The sequence below is a fragment of the Staurois parvus genome, unplaced genomic scaffold, assembly GCF_062004578.1.
Source record: "Staurois parvus isolate SC_StPar_1 unplaced genomic scaffold, SC_StPar_1.0 ptg000449l, whole genome shotgun sequence".
In the NCBI taxonomy this organism is placed as follows: domain Eukaryota; kingdom Metazoa; phylum Chordata; class Amphibia; order Anura; family Ranidae; genus Staurois; species Staurois parvus.
Window position 1 is genome coordinate 2,082,645 of NW_028318245.1, and position 24,675 is coordinate 2,107,319.

The window sequence follows — 24,675 nt, forward strand, 5'->3', positions numbered from 1 at the left end:
GGTGACGGGCAAGGGAGCTCCAGCACACAGCCTGTGATTGAAAGCCTCAGCTCTGTTCCTGTGGGAAGGGGGTGGGTCCCTTCGCTCCAATCATCTCTCAGAGCTTTCTTCACTGGGCTCTGCATAGTGTACATTATGCTCTCCGCCCCTTTTTCTGAAAGCTCAGACAAGTTTTATAAATTCTGGACTTTGAAGGGATGTAGAGAATAGAAGACAGAGAATAAACAGGTACAACTTTTGTAGGATCTAATCTCTGTGTATCACCTGAGGCCAGTAACTTCACTGGGTATATGGAAGGGTTTACAACAACTTTAAAGCAGTAGTAAACCACAAAAAATAAAAAATAATGTAAGGGACATTCTTCCCACTGAACCCCAATGTAAGGGACATTCTTCCCACTGACCACCAATGTAAGGGACATTTTTCCCCCCACTGACCACCAATGTAAGGGACAATCTTCCCCCCACTGACCACCAATGCAAGGGACATTCTTCCCACTGACCCCCAATGCAAGGGGCATTCTTCCCATTGACCCCCAATGTAAGGGGCATTCTTCCCACTGACCCCAATGTAAGGGACAATCTTAACACTGACCCCCAATTTAAGAGACATCCTTCCCACTGACCACCAATGTAAGGGACATTCTTCCCACTGACCACCAATGTAAGGGACATTCTTCCCACTGACCCCCAATGTAAGGGACATTCTTCCCACTGACCCCCAATGTAAGGGGCATTCTTCCCACTGACCCCAATGTAAGGGGCATTCTTCCCACTGACCCCCAATGTAAGGGGCATTCTTCCCACTGACCCCCAATGTAAGGGACATTCTTCCCACTGACCCCCAATGTAAGGGGCATTCTTCCCACTGACCCCCAATGTAAGGGATATTCTTCCCACTGACCCCAATGTAAGGGACAATCTTAACACTGACCCCCCAATGTAAGAGACATCCTTCCCACTGACCACCAATATAAGGGACATTCTTCCCACTGACCCCCAATGTAAGGGACATTCTTCCCACTGACCCCCAATGTAAGGGATATTCTTCCCACTGATCCCCAATGTAAGGGACATTTTTCCCCCCACTGACCACCAATGTAAGGGACATTCTTAAGGGACATTCTTCCCACTGACCACCAATGTAAGGGACATTCTTCCCACTGACCGCCAATGAAAGGGACATTCTTCCCACTGACCGCCAATGAAAGGGACATTCTTTCCACTGACCCCAATGTAAGGGACATTCTTCCAACTGACCACCAATGTAAGGGGCATTTTTCCCACTGACTCCCAGTGTAAGGGACATTCTTCCCACTGATCACCAATGTAAGGGACATTCTTCCCACTGACCACCAATGTAAGGGACATTCTTCCCGCTGACCCCCCAATGTAAGGGATATTCTTCTCACTGATCACCAATCTAAGGGACATTCCTCCCACTGACCCCCAATATAAGGGACATTCTTCCCACTGACCACCAATGTAAGGGACATTCTTCCCACTGACCCCCAATGTAAGGGACATTCTAACCACTGATCACCAATGTAAGGGACATTCTTCCCACTGACCCCCAATGTAAGGGACATTCTTCCCACTGACCCCCCAATGTAAGAGACATCCTTCCCACTGATCACCTATGTAAGGGGCATTCTTCCCACTGACCACCAATGTAAGGAGCATTCTTCCCACTGACCACCAATGTAAGGGACATTCTTCCCACTGACCACCAATGTAAGGGGCATTCTTCCCACTGACCACCAATGTAAGGGACATTCTTCCCACTGATCCCCAATGTAAGGGACATTCTTCCCACTGATCACCAATGTAAGGGACATTCTTCCCACTGACCACCAATGTAAGGGACATTCTTCCCACTGACCTCCAATGTAAGGGACATTCTTCCCACTGACCCCCAATGTAAGGGACATTCTTCCCACTGACCACCAATGTAAGGGACATTCTTCCCACTGACCTCCAGTGTAAGGGACATTCTTCCCACTGATCACCAATGTAAGGGACATTCTTCCCACTGACCCCCAATGTAACGGACATTCTTCCCACTGACCACCAATGTAAGGGACATTCTTCCCACTGACCCCCAGTGTAAGGGACATTCTTCCCACTGACCCCCAATGTAAGGGACATTCTTCTCACTGATCATTTTTCCAAACACTTGAGAATTGTCAATTGTACAAAAAATGTTCTCAGAACAGAATATTGTGGAGTTTTGAGGGTATATTTTTATTGGCCTCACAAGAAGCAGAACGGCTGAACACGGCAAAATGGATCTTGAAATTGAAATGTAACTGAAGGAACAAAAATCATGAAAATGATATCTGGGAATAACCACGAAAAGCTTCTCCAGAAACGGCAAAACAGAGCAAAGAGGTTCAGCAACTGAGACGAACGTCCGTCTTGGAAATGAATGTCCGTCTTGGAAATGAATGTCCGTCGTGGAAATGAACGTCCGTCGTGGAAATGAACGTCCGTCGTGGAAGTGAACGTCCGTCGTGGAAATGAACGTCCGTCGTGGAAATGAACGTCCGTCGTGGAAATGAACGTCCGTCTTGGAAATGAATGTCCGTCGTGGAAATGAATGTCCGTCGTGGAAATGAACGTCCGTCGTGGAAAGGAACGTCCGTCGTGGAAAGAAACGTCCGTCGTGGAAATGAACGTACGTCGTGGAAACGAACATCCGTCGTGGAAACGAACTTCCGTCATGGAAACGAATGTGTGTCGTGGAAACGAATGTCCATCGTGGAAATGAACTTCCGTCGTGGAAACGAATGTCTGTCGTGGAAACGAATGTCTGTCGTGGAAACTAATGTCCGTCATGGAAATGAATGTCTGTTGTGGAAAGATCGGATGCTGTGTATTAGAACATTTGTGACCTTTCTTCAACCTCTCTCGTCGGATCCACACATGTATCTGTCAGTAAAACACACAAATAGCGGGCAGTGCGTGGTCATGCAACACTGCATCCCCAAAAACATTTATGTTTTTGCGTTACTTTAGCTGATGATTGCGCGGTCATGCAACGCTGCACCCAGAAAAAAAAATTACGTCCTCTCTTTCAGTGGTATTTTGCTGTCTGTGCGGTTTTTATTTTTAGCGCTTTTAAAAAATAACAATTTTGAGAAAAAAAACAATATTTTTGACTTTTTGCTATTAAACACGTTCAGTAAAAAATAATTATGACGCCGCACCCAGATGAAATTTATGTCCTTTTTTTCCCACCAATAGAGCTTTTTTCGGTGGTATTTGATCGCCTGTGCGTTTTTTATTTTTTGCTCGAGAAAGAAAAAAAGACCAACAAGTTTGAGAAAAATACAATATTTTTCACTTTTTGCTATTAAACATGTCTAGTAAATAAATTTAAAAAAATCAAATTTTGTCATAAATTTTGGATGAAATGTATTCCAATTGAGCTTTCCTTACTTGGAATTTGATCGTCTGTGTGTTTTTAATTTTTTTCGCGCTATAAAAAAAATAAATAAATAAAGACCGCCAATGTTTAGAAAAAAATATATTTTTGACTTTTTGCTATTAACCCCTCACCCTCCAGAGGATTCCCCCCTCCCCCCTTCCTTTCTGACCAGGCCATTTTTGTTGCATTACTTTAGCTGACAATTGCACGGTCATGCAACGCTGCACCCAAAAAAAAATTACGTCCTTTCTTTCTCACCAATAGAGCATTCTTCTGGTGGTATTTTGTGACCTGTGTGTTTTTTATTTTCTGCGCTATAAAAAAAAAAAAAAAACAATTTTGAGAAAAAAAACAATATTTTTGACTTTTTGCTATTAAACACCTCCAGTAAAAAAAATGTATGGCGCTGCACCCAGATGAAATTTATGTCCTTTTTTTTTCCACCAATAGAGCTTTTGCCGTCTAGAAAATAAAAGAAGCCAACAAGCAGTTTGCAGACTCCACTGATTACTGAACTGTCACTTTTGCCAAGATATACCACTTAAAAAATTCCCCGTACTCTAAACACCAATAAGGAAGCCAGCTTGTTTGAAGTCTCTGGTGTGAAATAAATGCTGTTGTGTAAATGAAACATTTCCCGCACTCTAAACACCAATAAGGAAGCGTGTTTGAAGTCTCAGGTGTGAAATTAGAGCTGTTGATTAAATAAAACATTTCCCACACTCTACACTTCCAGAACATTCAATCATACGGAATCTCTTGCTGTGGGATCTTGGTGCACCGCTTTGTGCGTTTTCTGGTGTTTTAGAAGATTTCCTTTCTGAACAAAACATTTCCCGCACACTGAACATGAGAAAGGACGCTCACCCGTGTGAATCCTGTGGTGTTTAAGGAGGTCGGCTTTTTGATTGAAACGTTTCCCACACTCTGAACATTTGAAAGGGCTGTCTCCCGTGTGACTTCTTTGGTGCGCAATCAGTTTTCCTTTACCAGAATAACATTTTCCGCAATCGGGACAAGAAAACGGACGCTCGCCCGTGTGACTTCTTTTGTGTATCACCAGCTTTCCTTTAACAGCGAAACACTTTCCGCACTCTGAACACGAGAAAGGATACTCACGCGTGTGAATTCGCTGATGGGTAACAAGTGTGCCTTTTTCGGTAAAACTTTTCCCGCACTCCGAACAGGAATAAGGACGCTCCCCTGTGTGAATTCGTTGGTGTTTAAGAAGGTCTCCTTTGTGCATGAAACATTTCCCGCACTCCGAGCACGAGAAAGGTCGCTCGCCCGTGTGGATTCTTTGATGCCTACGAAGGTCTCCTTTGTGAATAAAACATTTTCCGCACTCCGGACATGAAAAGGGACGCTCTCCCATGTGAATTCTCTCGTGCCTAAGGAGGTCTCCTTTGTGAATGAAACATTTCCCGCACTGCGCACAGGAGAAAGGACGCTCGCCTGTGTGACCTCTCAGGTGTTTAAGGAGTATTTTTTTTTCGGTGAAACATTTCCCGCACTCCGAACAGGCATAGGGACGTGCAGCCGTGTGACTTCTCTCGTGTAGAAGAAGGTCTCTGCTTTCAGCGAATGTTTTCCCGCACACCGAACAGGACATCGAGCGCTCTCCTGTGTGAACGCCTTCAGGGTTGGAATGAGATGGATTATGTGGGTGTGTACTTAGAATCGCAGTATGTGATTGATTGGGGGTTTCCTTCAGATTGCAGGGATGTAGATTGTGGGTGACAGCATTCCCATCGGGAGAATATTGAATAATGTGAAAATCTTCCGCACCTCCATCGGAAGATAAAGTCAGATGTCCCTCCGACGTGTTCCACACATAGCGCCCGCCTGGAGGAAAACAATATTAATAATAAATTAATAAAAAGATTTACTTCGCCAACAAAATCATCAAAATAATCCCGATAAAAAAAACAATGAATAATAAAAGTGTTATCCATAATAATGCATCAACACATAAAGATATAAAAAATACATAAATAAACTATAAATATACATATGTATAGTTTATATATTTATGAATATTTATCTATATTTTGTATATTTATGAATATTATGTTTATGTATATTTTGTATATTTGACCTATTCATGAATATTTACACACACACATACATACATATATATATATATATATATATATATATATATATATATATATATATACACAGTGGGGCAAAAAGGTATTTAGTCAGCCACCAATTGTGCAAGTTCTCCCTCTTAAAAAGATGAGAGAGGCCTGTAATTGGCATCATAGGTAGACCTCAACTATGAGAGACAAAATGAGAAAAAAAATCCAGACAATCACATTGGCTGATTTGGAAAGAATTTATTTGCAAATTCTGGTGGAAAATAAGTATTTGGTTAATATCAAAAGTTCATCTCAATACTTTGTTATATATCCTTTGTTGGCAATAACAGAGGTCATACGTTTCCTGTAAGTCTTCACAAGGTTGGCACACACTGTTGCTGGTATGTTGGCCCATTCCTCCATGCAGATCTCCTCTAGAGCAGTGATGTTTTGGGGCCGTCGCTGGGCAACACAGACTTTCAACTCCCTCCAAAGGTTTTCTATGGGGTTGAGATCTGGAGACTGGCTAGGCCACTCCAGGACCTTGAAATGCTTCTTACAAAGCCACTCCTTCGTTGCCCAGGCGGTATGTTTGGGATCATTGTCATGTTGGAAGACCCAGCCATATTTCATCTTCAATGCCCTTGCTGATGGAAGGAGGTTTGCACTCAAAATCTCACGATACATGGCCCCATTTATTCTGTCCTGTACATGGATCAGTCGTCCTGGTCCCTTTGCGGACCAGCATGATGTTGCAACCCCCATGCTTCACAGTAGGTATGGTGTTCTTTGGATGCAACTCAGCATTCTCTCTCCTCCAAACACGACAAGTTGTGTTTCTACCAAACAGTTCTATTTTGGTTTCATCTGACTATATGACATTCTCACAATCCTCTTCTGGATCATCCAAATGCTCTCTAGCAAACTTCAGACGGGCCCGGACATGTACTGGCTTAAGCAGGGGGACACGTCTGGCACTGCAGGATCTGAGTCCCTGGTGGCGTAGTGTGTTACTGATGGTAGCCTTTGTTACGTTGGTCCCTGCTCTCTGCAGGTCATTCACTAGGTCCCCCCTGTGGTCCTGGGATTTTTGCTCACCGTTCTTGTGATCATTTTGACCCCACGGGGTGAGATCTTGCGTGGAGCCCCAGATCGAGGGAGATTAACAGTGGTCTTGTATGTCTTCCATTTTCTAATTATTGCTCCCACAGTTGATTTGCTCACACCAAGCTGCTTGCCTATTGCAGATTCAGTCTTCCCAGCCTGGTGCAGGTCTACAATTTTGTTTCTGGTGTCCTTCGACAGCTCTTTGGTCTTCACCATAGTGGAGTTTGGAGTGTGACTGTTTGAGGTTGTGGACAGGTGTCTTTTATACTGATAACAAGTTCAAACAGGTGCCATTGATACAGGTAATGAGTGCAGGACAGAGGAGCCTCTTAAAGAAGAAGGTACAGGTCTGTGAGAGCCAGAAATCTTGCTTGTTTGTAGGTGACCAAATACTTATTTTCCACCATAATTTGCAAATAAATTCTTTCCAAATCAGCCAATGTGATTGTCTGGATTTTTTTTCTCATTTTTTCTCTCATAGTTGAGGTCTACCTATGATGCCAATTACAGGCCTCTCTCATCTTTTTAAGTGGGAGAACTTCCACAATTGCTGGCTGACTAAATACTTTTTTGCCCCATTGTATATAAATATATAAACTATACATAAACATAATATTCATAAATATATAAAATATACATAAATATTCAAAAATAGATCAAATATACATAAACATAATTTTCATAAATATATAAAATATACATAAACATAATATTCATAAATATATAAAATATACATAAATATTAACAAATATATAAACTATAAATATACATATGTATAGTTTATATATTTATGAATATTTATGTATATTTTGTGTATTTATGTATATTTTGTATATTTATGAATATTATGTTTATGTATATTTTGTATATTTGATCTATTTATGAATATTTATATATATATATATATATATATATATATATATATATACACACACACACACACACACACACACACACACACACACATAAATATATAAAATATTCCTAAATATATAAAATATACATATGTATATATTTTTTGTATTTAGGAATATTATGTTTATGTATAGTTTATATATTTACACACATAAATATATAAGCTATACATAAACATAATATTCATAAATATATAAAATATACATAAATAATAAATAGATCAAATATACATAAATATACAAACTATACATAAACATAATATTCATAAATATATAAACTATACATAAATAAACTATAAATATACATATGTATAGTTTATATATTTATGTATATTTTGTGTATTTATGTATATTTTATTTATTTATGAATATTATGTTTATGTATATTTTGTATATTTATGTATATTTAATCTATTTATGAATATTTATGTATATTATATTTACATATATATATATAAATATATATACACACACATACATATATATATATAAACTATACATAAACATAATATTCATAAATATATAAAATATACATAAATGCTAAATAAATGTAGATGTCTGCTGTTGTACCTTCTCTGTGGGAGCCTAGAAAGTTAAAGGACATGAGAGACACCTCTTTTTTTTTTTTTTTAATTAAAATCAAACTTGAACTTTATAGGTGCATTCATTATCCCGTGTCAAACAATGAACAAAACAAAAACTGTGACTTACTAAATATATATTTGTATATATAAAATATCCCTAAATATATAAAATATACATATGTATATTTTATATATTTTATCTATTTATGAATATTTATGTATATTTAATATACATAAATAAACTATACATAATATTCCTTAATATATAAAATATACATAAATACACATAAATATATAAAATATTCCTAAATATATACAATATACATATGTATATATTTTTTGTATTTAGGAATATTATGTTTATGTATAGTTTATATATTTATGTATATTAAATATACATATTCATTACCAGATCAAATATACATAAATATATAAGATATAAATATACAGATGTATATTTTATATATTTCTGAATATTATTTATAATTATGTAGATTTTATATATTTCTGAACATTTATATATATTTTATATATTTATGTATATTTAATATACATAAATATATAAAATATATATAAAATATACATAAATATATCAAATATACATAAATATATCAAATAGAACACTCAATTCATGAAATATTTGGTGCATAGACAAATCCTTGGAATAAATATAGTCCCAGGGATGTGCAATTCCTATCGCCCGATGCCCGGGACATGTAGTTCCGGGTAGGTAGTTTTTTCTTCTACCTTGCTTGCAGCAGGGCTCACCTGTCAGGTGGAAGAATTTGGATGCCGTCTGATTGCTCCCACACAGCCCACAGTGCCAGCCTCTCTCTCTCCCCCGCCCACTATATGTCCTAGGCTCTGCTTGCCTATCTGCCGGACCGGGACTGGTTCAGTGGTTGCCAGCAGGATATGGAGAGTGGTTACATCCGCTCCCCTCCCCTTCTTGTCCTGACCCTGAACTGATGTGATGTCACTTTCGGGTCCCCGTTTGACAGATTAGTGGTTAGTGGTGTAATGCGTGGGGGCGGAGCGTAGTGATGTCACTTCAGTGTGTGTGTGTATATATATATATATATATATTTATTTTATTTTTTTTTAATTTATTTTTTTTTTTATTCTGACAGGAAGGCAGGAAGAACTAAGGGATGTGTCCAGGACGGGAGGTAAATTTTTCCCAGGTTCATGCTTTACACTGACTGTTTCTCCTGCTGTGCTGTGTAGTGAGCCTGTGTGGCTCACTGATGATGTAATTAGCTCAGCTGTAGTAGGTAAAGGGCTCTGGGCTCTATAAAACTCCCAGGATGCTTAGGGAGGATGCTCCAACCTGGAACCAGAACAGACTGGGCAGCAACCAACCAAACGATACTGCGGTGAGAGTAAATCTGCGTGATATTTGGACTGTGTGAACACTCCAGGGTTTATTCACCAAAGCTGGAGAGTCCAAAATCAGACTCCCTTCTGCATAGAAACCAATCAGCTTCTAACCTCAGCTTGTTCAATGAAGCTTTGGCAATGAAACCTGGAAGCTGATTGGTTTCTATGCAGAAGTGAGTCTGATTTTGCACTCCCCAGCTTTAGTAAATAAACCCCTCCATGTCTGAGCAGCAATAGGCTGGACCCAGACAGGTAGGTAGGAACCTGTGTGTGCAGTTAGGTGCCCAGTGTGGCAAGGCTTTATTTCCTGTTTTTATTTGTTTTGCTGTTTTTGAATATATGCACCGTGCGTTCACCAGACTTGTAAATAAACCACTACTTTATTCACCAAGATCCTGCTGTAATGCTGAGCCTCTTTCACTATGCTCTGACTCATCCAGGGGGTCAAGCACAACCTGCTACTGGGCTAATCGCTCACATATGGTGGAGGATACAGGCAGGTGAAGTACGGCCAGCATGGAAGAGATACTGAGACAGCTTGCTTTGGCAAATGCAAACCAGCAGCAAGCAAATGCAAGTTTTGCAACAGAGCCTTGCAGCCCAGCAGCAAGTTTTGCAACAGAGCCTTGCAGCCCAGCAGCAAGTTTTGCAACAGAGCCTTGCAGCCCAGCAGCAAGTTTTGCAACAGAGCCTTGCAGCCCAGCAGCAAGCCCTGGAACAGGCGGAGGCCCGCCATAGGGACTTGTTGGAACGGCAAGAACAGATACACCAACAGCAAATTGCGGCCATCATGAAACAGCTTCAGCAGAGGCAGCAGACTGAGGCTGGAAGCGATTCTAGTATCATACCATCTTTCCGTGTGAGTCACCTGCTGCCAAAGATGACTGCAGATGATGACCCTGAGATGTTTCTGACCACTTTTGAAAGGCAGCTGAAAAAGAAAGTTGGCCTAAAGAACAGTGGGCTGGACTAGTGGCCCCCCTACTATCTGTCGAGTCCCAAAAGGCTTATTTTGACCTTGAGCCTGAGGAAGCCAAGAACTATGATCGTTTGAAATTGGAAATTTTGGTACGGTTGGGCGTAACCCTGGCTGTCCGTGCTCATCAGGTACACAACTGGAGTTATCGACTGGGAAAACCTCCCCGATCCCAAAATGTATGACCTGATTCATTTGACCAGGAAATGGCTGCAGCCAGATACACTGTCTGGACCAAAGATGGTGGAACGGGTGGTGATGGACAAGTTTCTGAGGTCTCTCCCTACTACCTTGCATAAATGGGTGAGTCACGGAGATCCAGAAACAGCGGACAAGCTTGTGGACCTTGTGGAAAGGTATCTAGCAACTGAAAATCTTACGTCTTCCCTCAAGGACTCACGGACTTTTTACCCCAAGACCAGACCATCCCCAGCTATTGGTAAGATTGCACCAAGGGATGGGGGTGTAGAGAATGGAAAAGGGGGAACGAAAGGTACTTTGGGGACTTTTTCTAATGTCTGGCGGAAGCGGCCTGGAAGGCCAAACCCACCAGAGGTGAGCAGAAGGATAATCTGTTACCTCTGCCGGGAAGAGGGACATGTATGAGCAGATTGCCCAAGTACGGATGAACCAATGCACTGTGACTTTCTTACAGAGAGATGGCAGTCCCTATTTGCAACTATTACTTGCACTGCTGTAAAGGGAAATGAGAAACCTTTATGCAAAATGTGTATTGATGGTAGAAATGTGGTGTTGTTGGATTCAAGTAGCCTAGTTACCTTAGTAAAAACTGAACTGATAACTGGAAAAACCTTGCACCCTAGAAAACGCAGTCATTTGCGTTCATGGAGACACGCGAGAGTATCCAGTGGCAACAGTGTCCTTTGAGACCTCCCTGGGTAACCTGTGTCATCAGGTGGGTCTGGTTCCCCAACTGCCACATCACGCCATTGTGGGGAGGGATTTCCCAAAATTCTGGGAGCTCTGGAATGGCCCAGATTTCCCATTGAACGGTCCTTCAGAGCCTGAAGGTTCTCCTGGGGAATCCTCTGAGGGTGAGGATTCACCTGAGTTTCCCTTGTGGGTATTAGCAGGGGAAACAGGGCCTAGGGAGGAGCCTACAACCTCGGAAGTGGAACAGCAACCTCTAGTGTTTGATGACTTAGAAGTACACAGAGAAAGTTTTGCCACTGAACAATTGAAGGACCCTACATTACTGAGGGCCCGAGAAAATGTTGTAAAAATAGACGGGGAATTAGTGAATCCTGACGAGAGGATTGCCCTCCTGTACTTCATCATAGAAAGGAACCTATTATACCGGGTGTCACAGAGGGCGGAGGAAACCATAGAACAACTGGTGGTGCCTAAATCTTACCGCAAATTGATCTTAGAACTGGCCCATTGGCACATTCTAGGGGGACATTTAGCAGCTGAAAAAACCAGAGAGAGAATCGTACAGAGGTTCTACTGGCCTGGGATCACTAAGGAAGTAGAAATGTACTGCTCTTCCTGTGCAGTATGTCAGATTTCTGCCCCAATGCCACATTTTCGCTGTCCTTTGGTTCCCCTGCCCATCATTGAGGTCCCTTTTGAGAGGATCGCCATGGATCTGGTTGGCCCTTTGCTAAAGTCCGCTAGTGGGCACCAACACATCTTGGTGATAATGGACTATGCCACCCGTTACCCAGAGGCAATTCCTCTCTGAAACACCTCTGCCAAAACAATTGCCAAAGAGCTATTTCAGGTTTTCAGCCGTGTAGGCCTTCCCAAAGAAGTAATAACTGATCAGGGCACCCCGTTTATGTCTAAGGTAACTAAAGAACTTTGCAAACTTCTGAAGGTGACCCAACTCCGTACTTCAGTGTATCACCCTCATAGAGATGGGTTAGTAGAAAGCTTTAACAAAACGTTAAAAACAAATGTTGAAGAAGGTAGTCGATAAAGATGGAAAAAATTGGGATTGTCTACTACCTTACTTTATGTTTGCGATCAGAGAGGTTCCCCAGTCGTCCACAGGGTTCTCTCTCTTTGAGCTGCTGTATGGGAGACACCCACGGGGGCTGTTGGACAATGCAAGGGAAACATGGGAGAGTGAGAGTTCCCCTCATAGAAGTGTAATTGAACATGTGGCCCAAATGCAAGACAGAATTACACAAGTAATGCCTATTGTGAAGGAACATATGACTCAAGCCCAGTTGGCTCAACAAAGAATTTACAACCGTGGAGCTCGGATCCGTTTCCACCTGGTGATCGGGTGTTGATGTTGGTTACCATGGTTGAGAGTAAATTCCTGGCCAAATGGCAGGGCCCATATGAAGTGTTGGAAAAACTGGGTGACTTGAATTATAAAATTAGCCAACCAGGAAGACGAAAACCTGAGCAGGTGTACCATGTGAATTTGCTAAAACCCTGGAAGGATAGGGAATCCTTGGTTGCTGAGACTGCCCCGATTCCTGCTCCGCCAACCTTGGAAGACCCAGAGGTCGGGGTAGCGGAGACTCTATCAAAAACACAGCAGCAGGAAGCTAGAGAATTTGTGTTCCGCAATAAAGAGAAATTCTCAGCATTCCCTGGGTGGGTGTCCAGGATTGAGCATGACATTATTACCCCCCCAGAAGAAAGGGTCAAGTTAAAACCCTACCATATTCCAGAAGCTCGGTGAGAGGCAATTCGTCAAGAAATAAAAAATATGCTTGAACTGGGGGTTATAGAGGAGTCGAATAGCGACTGGTCCAGTCCTATTTTGTTGGTGCCCAAACCAGATGGAAGTTGGCGGTTTTGTAATGACTTTCGCCAACTGAATATAATCACTAAATTCGACACCTATCCCATGCCCCGCATAGATGAAATGATTGATCGCCTAGGGAACGCCAGGTATGTGACAACACTGGACCCGACCAAAGGGTATTGGCAGATTCCTCTTTCGGAATCAGCCAAGGAAAAAACAACATTTGTGACTCCAGAGGGTTCTTTCCAGTATTGTAGGATGCAGTTTGGGTTGCAGAATGCTCCTGCCACATTTCAACGGGTGATGGATAAGGCCCTCCGGCCCCATCGAGCCTATGTGGTGGCATACTTAGATGATGTGGTCATCCATAGTGAAGATTGGGACTCACATTTACCGAAAGTCCAGGCAGTATTAGATGCTATCTGGAAAGCTGGGTTTACAGCCAACCCAAGGAAATGTACCATTGGGTTAGAGGAAGCCAAGTATCTAGGATATACCATTGGGAGAGGTTTGATAAAGCCCCAGGTCAACAAAGTTGACGCTATACAAAGCTAGCCACGCCCCACCAACAAGAAGCAGGTACAAGAGTTTTTGGGAATTGCTGGTTATTATCGGTGGTTTATTCCTCATTTTGCCTCACAGGCTGCTCCCCTGACCAATTTGACAAAAGGGAAGGAGTCTGTAATGGTCAAATGGACCCCTGAAGCAGAAGCAGCTTTTGAGGGATTAAAACAGGCCTTCTGTAGACAGCCAGTGTTGTACTCTCCGGATTTTTCAAGGGACTTTGTGGTCCAGACTGATGCATCAGATGGTGGGTTAGGAGCTGTGTTGTCTCGGGTTTTCAAGGGGGAAGAACACCCCGTAATTTACCTCAGCCGGAAATTAAAGCCCCATGAAGAAAAATTACACCACTACTGAGAAAGAATGCTTAGCAATAAAGTGGGCTCTAGATTCTCTCCGCTAATATCTCTTGGGAAGACAATTTGAACTGGTAACAGATCATGCTCCCGTAAAGTGGATGGCACAGAACAAAGAGACCAATAGGAGAGTGCATTTAGTATACATTTTTGGAATGCATTTACAAATACAGTGAAGGAAATGCGTATTTGCTCCCCTGCTGATGTTGAATGTTCGCCCACTCACAAAGAAATGGTCGGTCTAAAAATCGAATGTTCGGTGTATTGTAACACTGAGAGACAGAATAGCAACAACAAATTCAGCAGAAATGCATGTCTAACAAATGATGACTGATCTGCATGTTCATGAGGGAAATAAGGATTTGATCCCCTTCACAAAACATGACTTAGTACTTAGTGGCAAATCACTTGTTGGCAATCACAGAGGTCAGACGTTTCCTGGAGTTGGCCCCCAGGTTCGCACACATCTCAGGAGGGATTTTGGCCCACTCCTCTTGGCAGATCCTCTCCAAGTCATTAAGGTTTGGTGGCTGACGTTTTGCAACTTGAACTTTCAGCTCCCTCCACAGATTTTCAATCGGATTAAGGTCTGGAGACTGGCTAGGCCACTCCAGGACCTTAATGTGCTTCTTCTTGAGCCACTCCTTTGTTGCCTTGGCTGTGTGTTTTGGGTCATTGTCATGCTGGAACACCCATCCACTACCCATTTTCAATGCCCTGGTTTTCACCCAAGATTTGATGGTACATTTCCCCGTCCATTGTCCCTTTGATGTGGTGCAGTTGTCCTGTCCCCTTAGCAGAAAAACACCCCCAAAGCAGAGTTTCCACCACCATGTTTCACAGTTAGGATGGTGTTCTTGGGGTCATAGGCAGCATTCCTCCTCCTCCAAACACGGCGAGTTGAGTTGATGCCGAGGAGCTCGATTTTGGTCTCCTCTGACCACAACACGTTCAACCAGTCCTCCTCTGCATCATTCAGATGTTCTGTGGCAAACTTCAGACGGGCCTGGACATGTGCTTTCTTGAGCAGAGGGACATTGCGGGCACTGCAGGATTTCAGTCCTTGTTGGCGTAGTGTGTTACCAATTGTTTTCTTGGTGACTGTGGTCCCAGCTGCCTGGAGATCATTGACAAGATCTTCAAGTGTAGTTCTGGGATGATTCCTCACTGTTCTCTTGATCATTGACACTCCATGAGGTGAGATCTTGCATGGTGCACCATACCTAGGGAGACTGACAGTTGTTTTGTGTTTCCTCCATTTGTGAATGATTGCACCAACTGTTGTCACCTTCTCACCAAGCTGCTTGGCCATAGTTTGGTATCCCAGTCCAGCCTTGTGTAGCTCTACAATCTTGTCCCTGATATCCTTGGACAGCTCTTTGGTCTTTGCCATGGTGGAGAGTTTGGAATCTGATTGTTTGACTGCTCCTGTGGACAAGTGTCTTTTATACAGGTAACAAAATGAGATTAGCAGCACTCCCTTGCTGAGACTGCTTCTAATCTCAGCATGTTATCTGTATGACAGACACCTGGTAGCCAGAAATCCTGCTGAACGATAGGGAATCAACTGGGTGTTCCAGCATGACAATGACCCAAAACACACGGCCAAGGCAACAAAGGAGCAGCTCAAGAAGAAGCACATTAAGGTCCTGGAGTGGCCTAGCCAGTCTCCAGACCTTCATCTGATGTAAAATCTGTGGACGGAGCTGAAAGTTTGAGTTGCCAAACGTCAGCCACCAAACCTTAATGACTTGGAGAGGATCTGCCAAGAGGAGTGGGCCAAAAAGTGGATCAAATACGCATTTCCTTAACCACTTGCCTACCAGGCACTTATACCCCCTTATTTACCAGGCCAATTTTCAGCTTTCAGCGCTGCCGCACTTTGACAATTGCGTGGTCATGCAACATTGTACCCATATGAAATTTTGATCATTTTTTTTCTCACAAATAGAGCTTTCTTTTGGTGGTATTTAATCGCCACTGGGCGCTTTACTTTTTGCGCTAGAAATAAAAAATTGCCAAAAATTTGAAAAAAAAAAAAGTTTCTTTGTTTCTATTATAAAATTTTTCAAACAGGTAATTTTTCTCCTTCGCTGATGTGCGTTGATGAGGCGGCACTGATAGGCGGCACTGATGGGCACTGATAGGCGGCACTGATGGGCACTGATAGGCAGCACTAAAGGGCACTGATAGGCAGTACTAATGAGGTGGCACGGATAGGCGGCACTGATAGACAGCACTAATGAGGTGTCACAGATAGGCGGCACTAATATGCAGCACTGATAGGCGGCACTGATAGGTGACACTGATGATGGGTACTGACTGGCGGCACTGACTGGCATCACTGCTGGGCACTGACTGGCGGCACTGACTGGCACAACCGCTGGGCACTGACTGGTGGCACTGACTGGCAGCACTGCTGGGCTGCACTGGTGGGTGGCACTGGTGGGCAGCACTGGTGGGTGGGTGGGTGGCACTGGTGGGTGGCACTGGTGGGCACAGGTGGGTGGCACTGCTGGGCACAGGTAGGTGGCACTTCTGGGCACAGGTGTGTGAAATTGCAGAGTGGCACAGGTGGGTGCACTGCTGGGCACAGGTGGGCGGAGCTAGTGGGCGCACTGCAGGGCACAGGTGGGCGGAACTTGCGGGTGGCACTGCTGGGCACCGATCATCAGGGCACTGATCATCGGTGCCGATCCCCGCTCTGACAACTGCCGGTTCTCGGCAGTACTTTCCTCACGATCTGACAGCGTGAGGAAAGTGCAGCCGAGAACCGGCACTTGCATTTCCCTCTGATCAGTGTGTCATTGGACACCGCTGATCAGGTGGTAAAAGGCCGCTGTGATTGGCCTTTTACCACATCACGTGATCAGCTGTGTCCATAGGACACAGCGATCACGGAGATCGCCGGGTGCGCGCCCCCTGGGGCGCGCAGGAGAGCGCGTTCTGGGGGGACGTCATATGACATCCACTCAGAACTGGCAGGCTGCAGTGCAGCCGTCATTCGGCTATCTGCGGTCGGCAACAAGTTAACTGTATATGTTAAAATGACTTTTTTTATTATGTTAAAAAAAAATCTGAAGAATATATTTAAAAAAAATATTTTTCATATATTTTATATTAAAATGTAGGGAGAGGGGGAGAGAGAGAGAGAGAGAGAGAGAGAGAGAGGGGCCAAAAATTGTAATATTTCAAATATATGTCAATATATTTGGAAAGAATATTTTAAAAATATATTTCAAATAAAATTTTTCTTCCATGTGGGGTATGTGCAGATGGGGGGGCAGGAAATGCCCTGGGCCACATCTGCTTGGCCCGGCAATGAAAGCTTACTTTCGGGTTCAGACCGAATCCAGACTCATCACTAATCTAGGACAACCACTGGATTACGGTGCACCTGATGAGCATTTGTCTTTTTTTCAACCCAAGTAAAATGAAAATGTGAACTTCCTTGTGATTTAGTGTTTATGACTTACTAGTGTCGATATGTAGAGAAGATTCCTCCGGTTTACTTTTCATAATCATCTCTCCCTCCTCCATAGACTGCTGATCTCCACTCACCAACGTTTCTTCTTCTTCCTCTTTAACCTCAATTTTGAGGTCTTTGAGTTCTTCAACCTAAATCCAAAAATGATCGAATTAAACATATTCCAAAAATTGTTTGCAGTAATGAGATCCCACAGAAGAATGTCTTCTTGAAGTTTCAAACTATTGTATGAGTTCTAGTTGCTCAGTCCCACCTACCTGATGATGGTGGGGGATGGTGTGATCTGCCTGTGTGGAATCACGGGAATACAGAGGACGGGGACATCTCTCTGGTGGGTTCCCATTACTGGATCCATCTACCGGATCATGGTGAGGGATGGTACGACCTTCCTGTGTTGAATTCCGGGAATACAGAGGACCACCCTCCTCTATAGACTGCTGATCTCCAAACATCTTTTCTTCTTCCACTTTAACCTCAACTTTGATGCCTTTCAGTTCTTCGGCCTAAATCACAAATGTGATAGAATGGATTGGATTGGTAAAAAGGAACAAATGATTACATAGAAGAATGTCCTCTTATAGCTTAGAATACATTTTAGGTCTACATGTTCAGTCCCATCTACCTGATGATGGTGAGGGATGGTGTGACCTTCCTGTGTGGAATCCCAGGAGTACAGAGGAAGGGGAAATCTCTCTACTGGGTTCCCATTACTGGATCCATCTACCTGATGATGGTGGGGGATGGTGTGACCTTCCTGTGTGGAATCCCGGGAATACAGAGGATGGGGACATCTCTCTGGTGGGTTCCCATTACTGGATCCATCTACCTGATGATGGTGAGGGATGATGTGACCTTCCTATGTGGAATCCCGGGAGTGCAGAGGACGGGGACATCTCTCTGGTGGGTCCCCATTACTGAATCTAGATACCTGATAATGGTGAGGGATAGTGTGACCTTCTTGTGTGGAATCCTGGGAATACAGAGGACGGGGACATCTCTCTGGTGGGTTCCCATTACTGAATCCATCTATCTGATGATGGTGAGGGGTGGTGTGGTGACCTTCCTGTGTGGAATTCCGGGAAAACAGAAGATGGGGACATCTCTCTGGTGGGTTCCCATTACTGGATCCATCTACCTGATGATAGTGAGGGATGGTGTTACCTTCCTGTGTGGAATACAGAGGACAGGGACATCTCTCTGGTGGGTTCTCAAGACTGGATCCACCTACCTTATGTTGGTGAAGGATGGTGTGACCTTCCTGTGTGAAATCCCGGGAATACAGAGGACGGGGACATCTCTCTGGTGGGTTCCCATGACTGGATCCATCTGTAGGAAACACACACTCTGACTGAATCCATTGCTTCTATGTGTTTATCAGATGATGGAGGATCTAGGTGGAGCCTCCGTACTGCTCTCTCCTTTACAATAAAGTCTCCTCTTACCCGGTGATGTGAGGGGCGGCTGATTGTCCATCATGACGTCCTTGTAGAGGTCCTTGTGTCCTTCTAAATACTCCCACTCCTCCATGGACAAATAGACAGTGACATCCTGACACCTTATAGGAACCTAAAACACACAATGATACAGTCACCATCCAGACACATCCCTTGTCTGTTACTGGAGAATGTCCCAGAATTCCCGGCACCGCTCACCTCTCCTGTCAGCAGATCAATGATCTTCTGGGTGACTTCTAGAATCTTCTTGGCACTGGTTCCCTCTGTTGTCAGGCAGTGAGGTGGAGGCACTGTGATGGGTGGTGTCCTGTTGCTGGGTGATAAAGGCTCACCAGATATTTTCTTCACTATTTTATAATCCTGTGTATAAAAAGAAAGTAACAATTGTCACTCCTGACTCTCCCGGGATCTCTCTCACCTCTCCAGTGCGGTTGTCTTTGTAATTACAGAGATAAGTCTGATGTCATGTGACCTCCCAGAGTCCTCCTCACCTCTCCGGTCAGCAAGTAGATTATTTCCAGAGTGAGGTTTAATATAGTCTCAGTTATGTGTCTCCGATCCTTCTCCATCCTCCCTAAGGTGATCATGTAATCTATACAGGACGCTCCTCTCTGCAGACAAATACATTGATGATTATCTAGGACATTCTGGGATAAATAATGTCTGGACAGAGTTCCTCCATAGTTTTGACATCTCAGATGGCTTCTAATGCTCTACTAAAAGGACGTCTGTTTGAACAACCTCACTGAAAGTAAACCAGAGCTTTCCTTTAATAGACAACTCTGACCAAAACCTTTTATTTTAGGGTTGGTTCAGCTGGAGAAGAGTTAAAACCTCTGTTGAGGATTTCTTCTAGTGTCCCAATTTGGGAATTTTTCCTCTGCTGCCTGTCTAGGTCATGAGTGTCAAACAGAAAGGTATGCGAGGGGAAATCAGTGGTCTAACATTCCACCATCTAAAGAACTATTGGTTCTAGGTGGATTTTAAAAGTACAGTTGCAAGAAAAAGTATGTGAACCCCTTGGGATTACGTGGCGTTTTGCATGAATTGGGCATAAAATGTGCTCTGAACGTCATCTAAGTCACAACAATAGAAGAACACAGTCTGCTGAACATAATACTACACAAACATTAGATGTTGCCATGGTTTAGTTGCACATAACATGTAAACATTCACAGTGCAGGGAGGAAAAAGTATATGAACCTTTGGACTTAATGACTGGTTGACCCTCCTTTGGCAGCAATAACCTCAACCAAACGTTTCCTGTAGTTGAAGATCAGACCTGCACAACGATCTGGAGTAATTTTGGACCACTCCTCTTCACAAAACTGTTTCAGTGTAGCAATATTCTTGGGATGTCTGGTGTGAATCGCTCTCTTAAGGTCATGCCACAGCATTTCAATCGGGTTGAGGTCGGGACTCTGACTGGGCCACTCCAGAAGGCGTATTCTGTGCTGTTGCAGCCATTGTTTTGTTGAATTACTTGTATGCTTTGGGTCATTGTCCTGTTGCATCACCCATCCTCTGCGGAGCTTCAGTTGGCGGACAGATGGTCATACGTTGTCCTGCAAAATGTCTTGATAAACTCTGGAATTCATTTTCCCATCAATGACAACAATCCGTCCAGGCCCTGAGACAGCAAAGCAGCCCCAAACCATGATGCTCCCTCCGCCATGTTTTACAGTGGGGATGAGGTTTTGATGTTGGTGTGCTGTGCCTTTTTTTTCTCCACACACAGTGTTGTGTGTTCTTCCCAAACAACTCAATCTTGGTTTCATCTGTCCACAGTATATTTTGCCAGTAGTGCTGTGGGACATCCAGGTGCTCTTTTGTAAACTTCAAACGTGCTGCAATATTCTTTTTGGACAGCAATGGCTTCCTCCGTGGTGTCCTCCCATGTACTCCATTCTTGTTTAATGTTTTCCGTACTGTAGATGTGTCAACAAAAATGTTAGCATGTTAGCCTACCCCACCCTCACCTAACAGCCGCTGCCCTACCACTCCATCCCCCACAGCCATTTCCTCCTGTACCACTACCCCCTCCCTCCTAGATTGTAAGCTCGAAAGAGTAGGGCCCTCTTACCCCTCGTGTGCTGTTTGATGTTACTGTACTGTTTCATGTATTGTCCCCCCCCTCTATTGTACAGCGCTGAGCAAACCCTTTGGCGCTATATAAACTAGATAAATAAATAAGCATGTGCCAGAGATTTCTGTAGGTCTTTAGCTGACACTCTGGGATTCTTCTTTACCTCATGCAGCATTCTGCGCTGTGCTCTTGCAGTCATTTTTACAAGACGACCACGCTTAGGGAGAGTAGCAACCGTGCTAAACTTTCTCCATTTGTAGACAGTCTGTCTTACCGTGGACACATGAACATCAAGGCTTTTGGAGATACTTTTGTAACCCTTTCCAGCTTCATGCAAGTCAACAATTCTTGATCGTAGGTCTTCTGAGAGCTCTTTTCTGCGAGGCATGGTTCACATCAGACAGTGCTTCTTGAAACCAGTAAACCCAAAACAGGTGTGTGTTTTTTAAGGGCAGGACAGCTGTCAGCAACACATCTAATATCATCACGCTGATTGGAGTCAAGGTTGGCTCACTCCTGGCTCCAATTAGCTCTGGGAGAAGTCATTAAGCTAGGGCCTCACATACTTTTTCCTCCCTGCACTGTGAATGTTTACATGTTATATGCAATTAAACCATGGCAACATCTAATGTTTGTGTAGTATTATGTTCAGCAGACTGTGTTCTTCTATTGTTGTGACTTGGATGAGCACATTTTATGCCCAATTCATGCAAAACTCTACGTAATCCCAAGGGGTTCACATACTTTTTCTTGCAACTGTAGATGTGACGTGGTTAATATTGGATTGAAGAGAATTCATGTTTATTAAATAGTCCTGACCATGTATGATGGAGGACATGTAGACATGACAGTGGCCGGGAATATCTATATTGGGAGCCCCATCCGATTAGTGGCAGTAGAAACTGCATGTAGTGGACACAATGATGTCACCTTGACTGCCAACTCCACCAAAGTAGGTCTGAGGGCATCTGGGCTGTGATTGGTGTTCAAGATCACATGACAGAGACAGGACAACCAGTCAGGTTATGGTGAGGGGCCAAAGAGAACCAAATATCCTCCACTAACATACTGTGAGCTACAGAACTCCATTATCACACAGTGATGAACGCCAACATCTCAGAGACAGTTTTGTGCAAGATGGATAAATAGTTCTATATTTAGCATGGATCCGGTCTATAAACCAGAGGCTCTGGATGGACGGTTGGATAAATGGTTCTATATTTAGGACGTATCCGGTCTATAAACCAGAGGCTCTGGATGGAAGGTTGGATAAATGGCTCTATATTTAGGAGGTATCTGGTCTATAAACCAGAGGCTCTGGATAGACGGTTGGTTAAATGGTTCTATATTTAGGAGGTATCCGGTCTATAAACCAGAGGCTCTGGATGGACGGTTGGATAAATGGTTCTATATTTAGGACGTATCCGGTCTATAAACCAGAGGCTCTGGATGGACGGTTGGATAAATGGTTCTATATTTAGGACGTATCCGGTCTATAAACCAGAGGCTCTGGATGGACGGTTGGATAAATGGTTCTATATTTAGGACGTATCCGGTCTATAAACCAGAGGCTCTGGATGGACGGTTGGATAAATGGTTCTATATTTAGGACGTATCCGGTCTATAAACCAGAGGCTCTGGATGGACGGTTGGATAAATGGTTCTATATTTAGGACGTATCCGGTCTATAAACCAGAGGCTCCGGATGGACGGTTGGATAAATGGCTCTATATTTAGGATGTATCCGGTCTATAAACCAGAAGCTCCGGATGGACGGTTGGATAAATGGTTCTATATTTAGGACATATCCGGTCTATAAACCAGAGGCTCTGGATGGACGGTTGGATAAATGGTTCTATATTTAGGACATATCCGGTCTATAAACCAGAGGCTCTGGACAGACAGTTGGATAGGATGGACATGACGGGGGGGTTACTGGGTATAAGTAGAAAACAAGCTCTCGTTACCTCCTCTGCTGCCAGTTGCAGCAATGTCTTCTTTCAGCTTCCTCCCAAATCCCCTCTAACCCGGAACTTCTTGTTCTTACCACCCATTACTTCCTGTCTTTATTTTACATCACTTCCTGTCTGTGAGTTGTGCTCATGTTAAATAAGGTTGTCATGTTGTGGAGAATATAAATATGGCATCCTATGATGCATTCCAACGTTATGCCCGATGTCTGGTGGTGAACGTCTTTACGTTGCATTCTTTATTCTCATTATATCCGTTATAGAGGATTTATATGGTGCCGATGGTTTGTGAAGCACTTTATGAGGAGCAGGTGGTACAAGTACAATTATTAAGACCATTAGGAGGATTCTACTTTTGCAAATTTTACTTTAGTTCAAATCCAAACAATATACCAAATATGAAAGACAACAATTATTCGATCGTGTTTTATCATAGGTGATGGTAAAACGAAAGAAACGTCCTCTTTTCTCACCGGAGATTTGGCATGTTTCCGGTAAGTGCTCGTTGTATAGAGTAGAGGCCAGATATGAGTCCTCAGCCCTGACCAGCTGCTCACAGCACAGATTTATACTGCAGACTGTACCATTTACCTCCATCTCTGGAGGTTTCTACTACCAGTATTGTATATACACAGCTCAAAAAAATGAAAGACTGTTTGATCCGAGTCTAGCATCAAGTCGATGACACTCCTGGTATATTGATCTGGTCAGGTAAGTCGCAGAGGGGGTTGTTCATCAGTTTCAGATGCTTTGGTGTTCATGAAATTAACAGGTGCACTAGATGGGCAACAATGAGACAACCCCCAAAACCGGAATGGTTTTACAGGTGCAGGCCACTGACATTTATTTCCCTACTCATCTTTTCTGACTGTTTTTCACTCGTTTTGCATTTGGCTAGGGTCAGTGTCACTACTGGTAGCATAAGGCCATACCTGGACCCTACAGAGGTTACACAGGCAGTCCAACTCCTCCAGGATGGCACATCAATACATGCCATTGCCAGAAGGTTTGCTGTGTCTCCCAGCACAGTCTCAAGAGCATGGATGAGATTCCAGGAGACAGGCAGGTTCTCTAGGAGAGCTGGACAGGACCGTAGAAGGTCTTTAACCCATCAGCAGGACCGGTATCTGCTCCTTTGTGCAAGGGGGAACAGGATGAGTCCTGCCAGAGCCCTACAAAATGACCTCCAGCAGGCCACTGGTGTGAATGTCTCTGACCAATCAGAAACAGACTTCATGTGGGTGGCCTGAGGGCCCAACATACTCTAATGGACCCTGTGCTCACTGCCCGGTACCATAGAGCTGGATTGGCATTTGAAATTGAACCCTAGAATTGGCAGGTCCACCACTGGCGCCCTGTGCTTTTCACAGATGAGAGCAGGTTCACCCTGAGCACATGTGACAGACGTGAAAGGGTCTGGAGAAGCCATGGAGAACGTTTTGCTACCTGTAACATGGTTCAGCATGACCGTTTTGGTGGTGGGTCAGTGGTCTGTGGAGGCATATCCATGGAGGGACGCACAGACCTCTACAGGCTAGACAATGGCCCCCTGACTGCCA

At 43.5% G+C, this 24,675-nt stretch overlaps 2 protein-coding genes across 2 annotated transcripts in view; one reads left to right on the forward strand and one right to left on the reverse strand.

Moving 5' to 3' along the window:
- LOC149453271 (uncharacterized) overlaps positions 1-24,675 on the forward strand; it is a 227,083-nt gene that overhangs the window by 188,869 nt on the left and 13,539 nt on the right. The gene's annotated exons all lie outside the window — the stretch shown is intronic.
- Positions 2,220-19,670, reverse strand: LOC149453280 (uncharacterized). The gene is made up of 8 exons (XM_089688593.1): positions 19,552-19,670; positions 19,259-19,420; positions 19,056-19,172; positions 18,831-18,927; positions 18,535-18,737; positions 17,864-18,109; positions 17,596-17,737; positions 2,220-5,274 (listed from the first exon to the last, which is right to left on the reverse strand). Exons 1-8 carry the CDS (start codon positions 19,645-19,647, stop codon positions 4,175-4,177), a joined length of 2,163 nt encoding a protein of 720 aa, XP_089544719.1. The 5' UTR covers positions 19,648-19,670; the 3' UTR covers positions 2,220-4,174.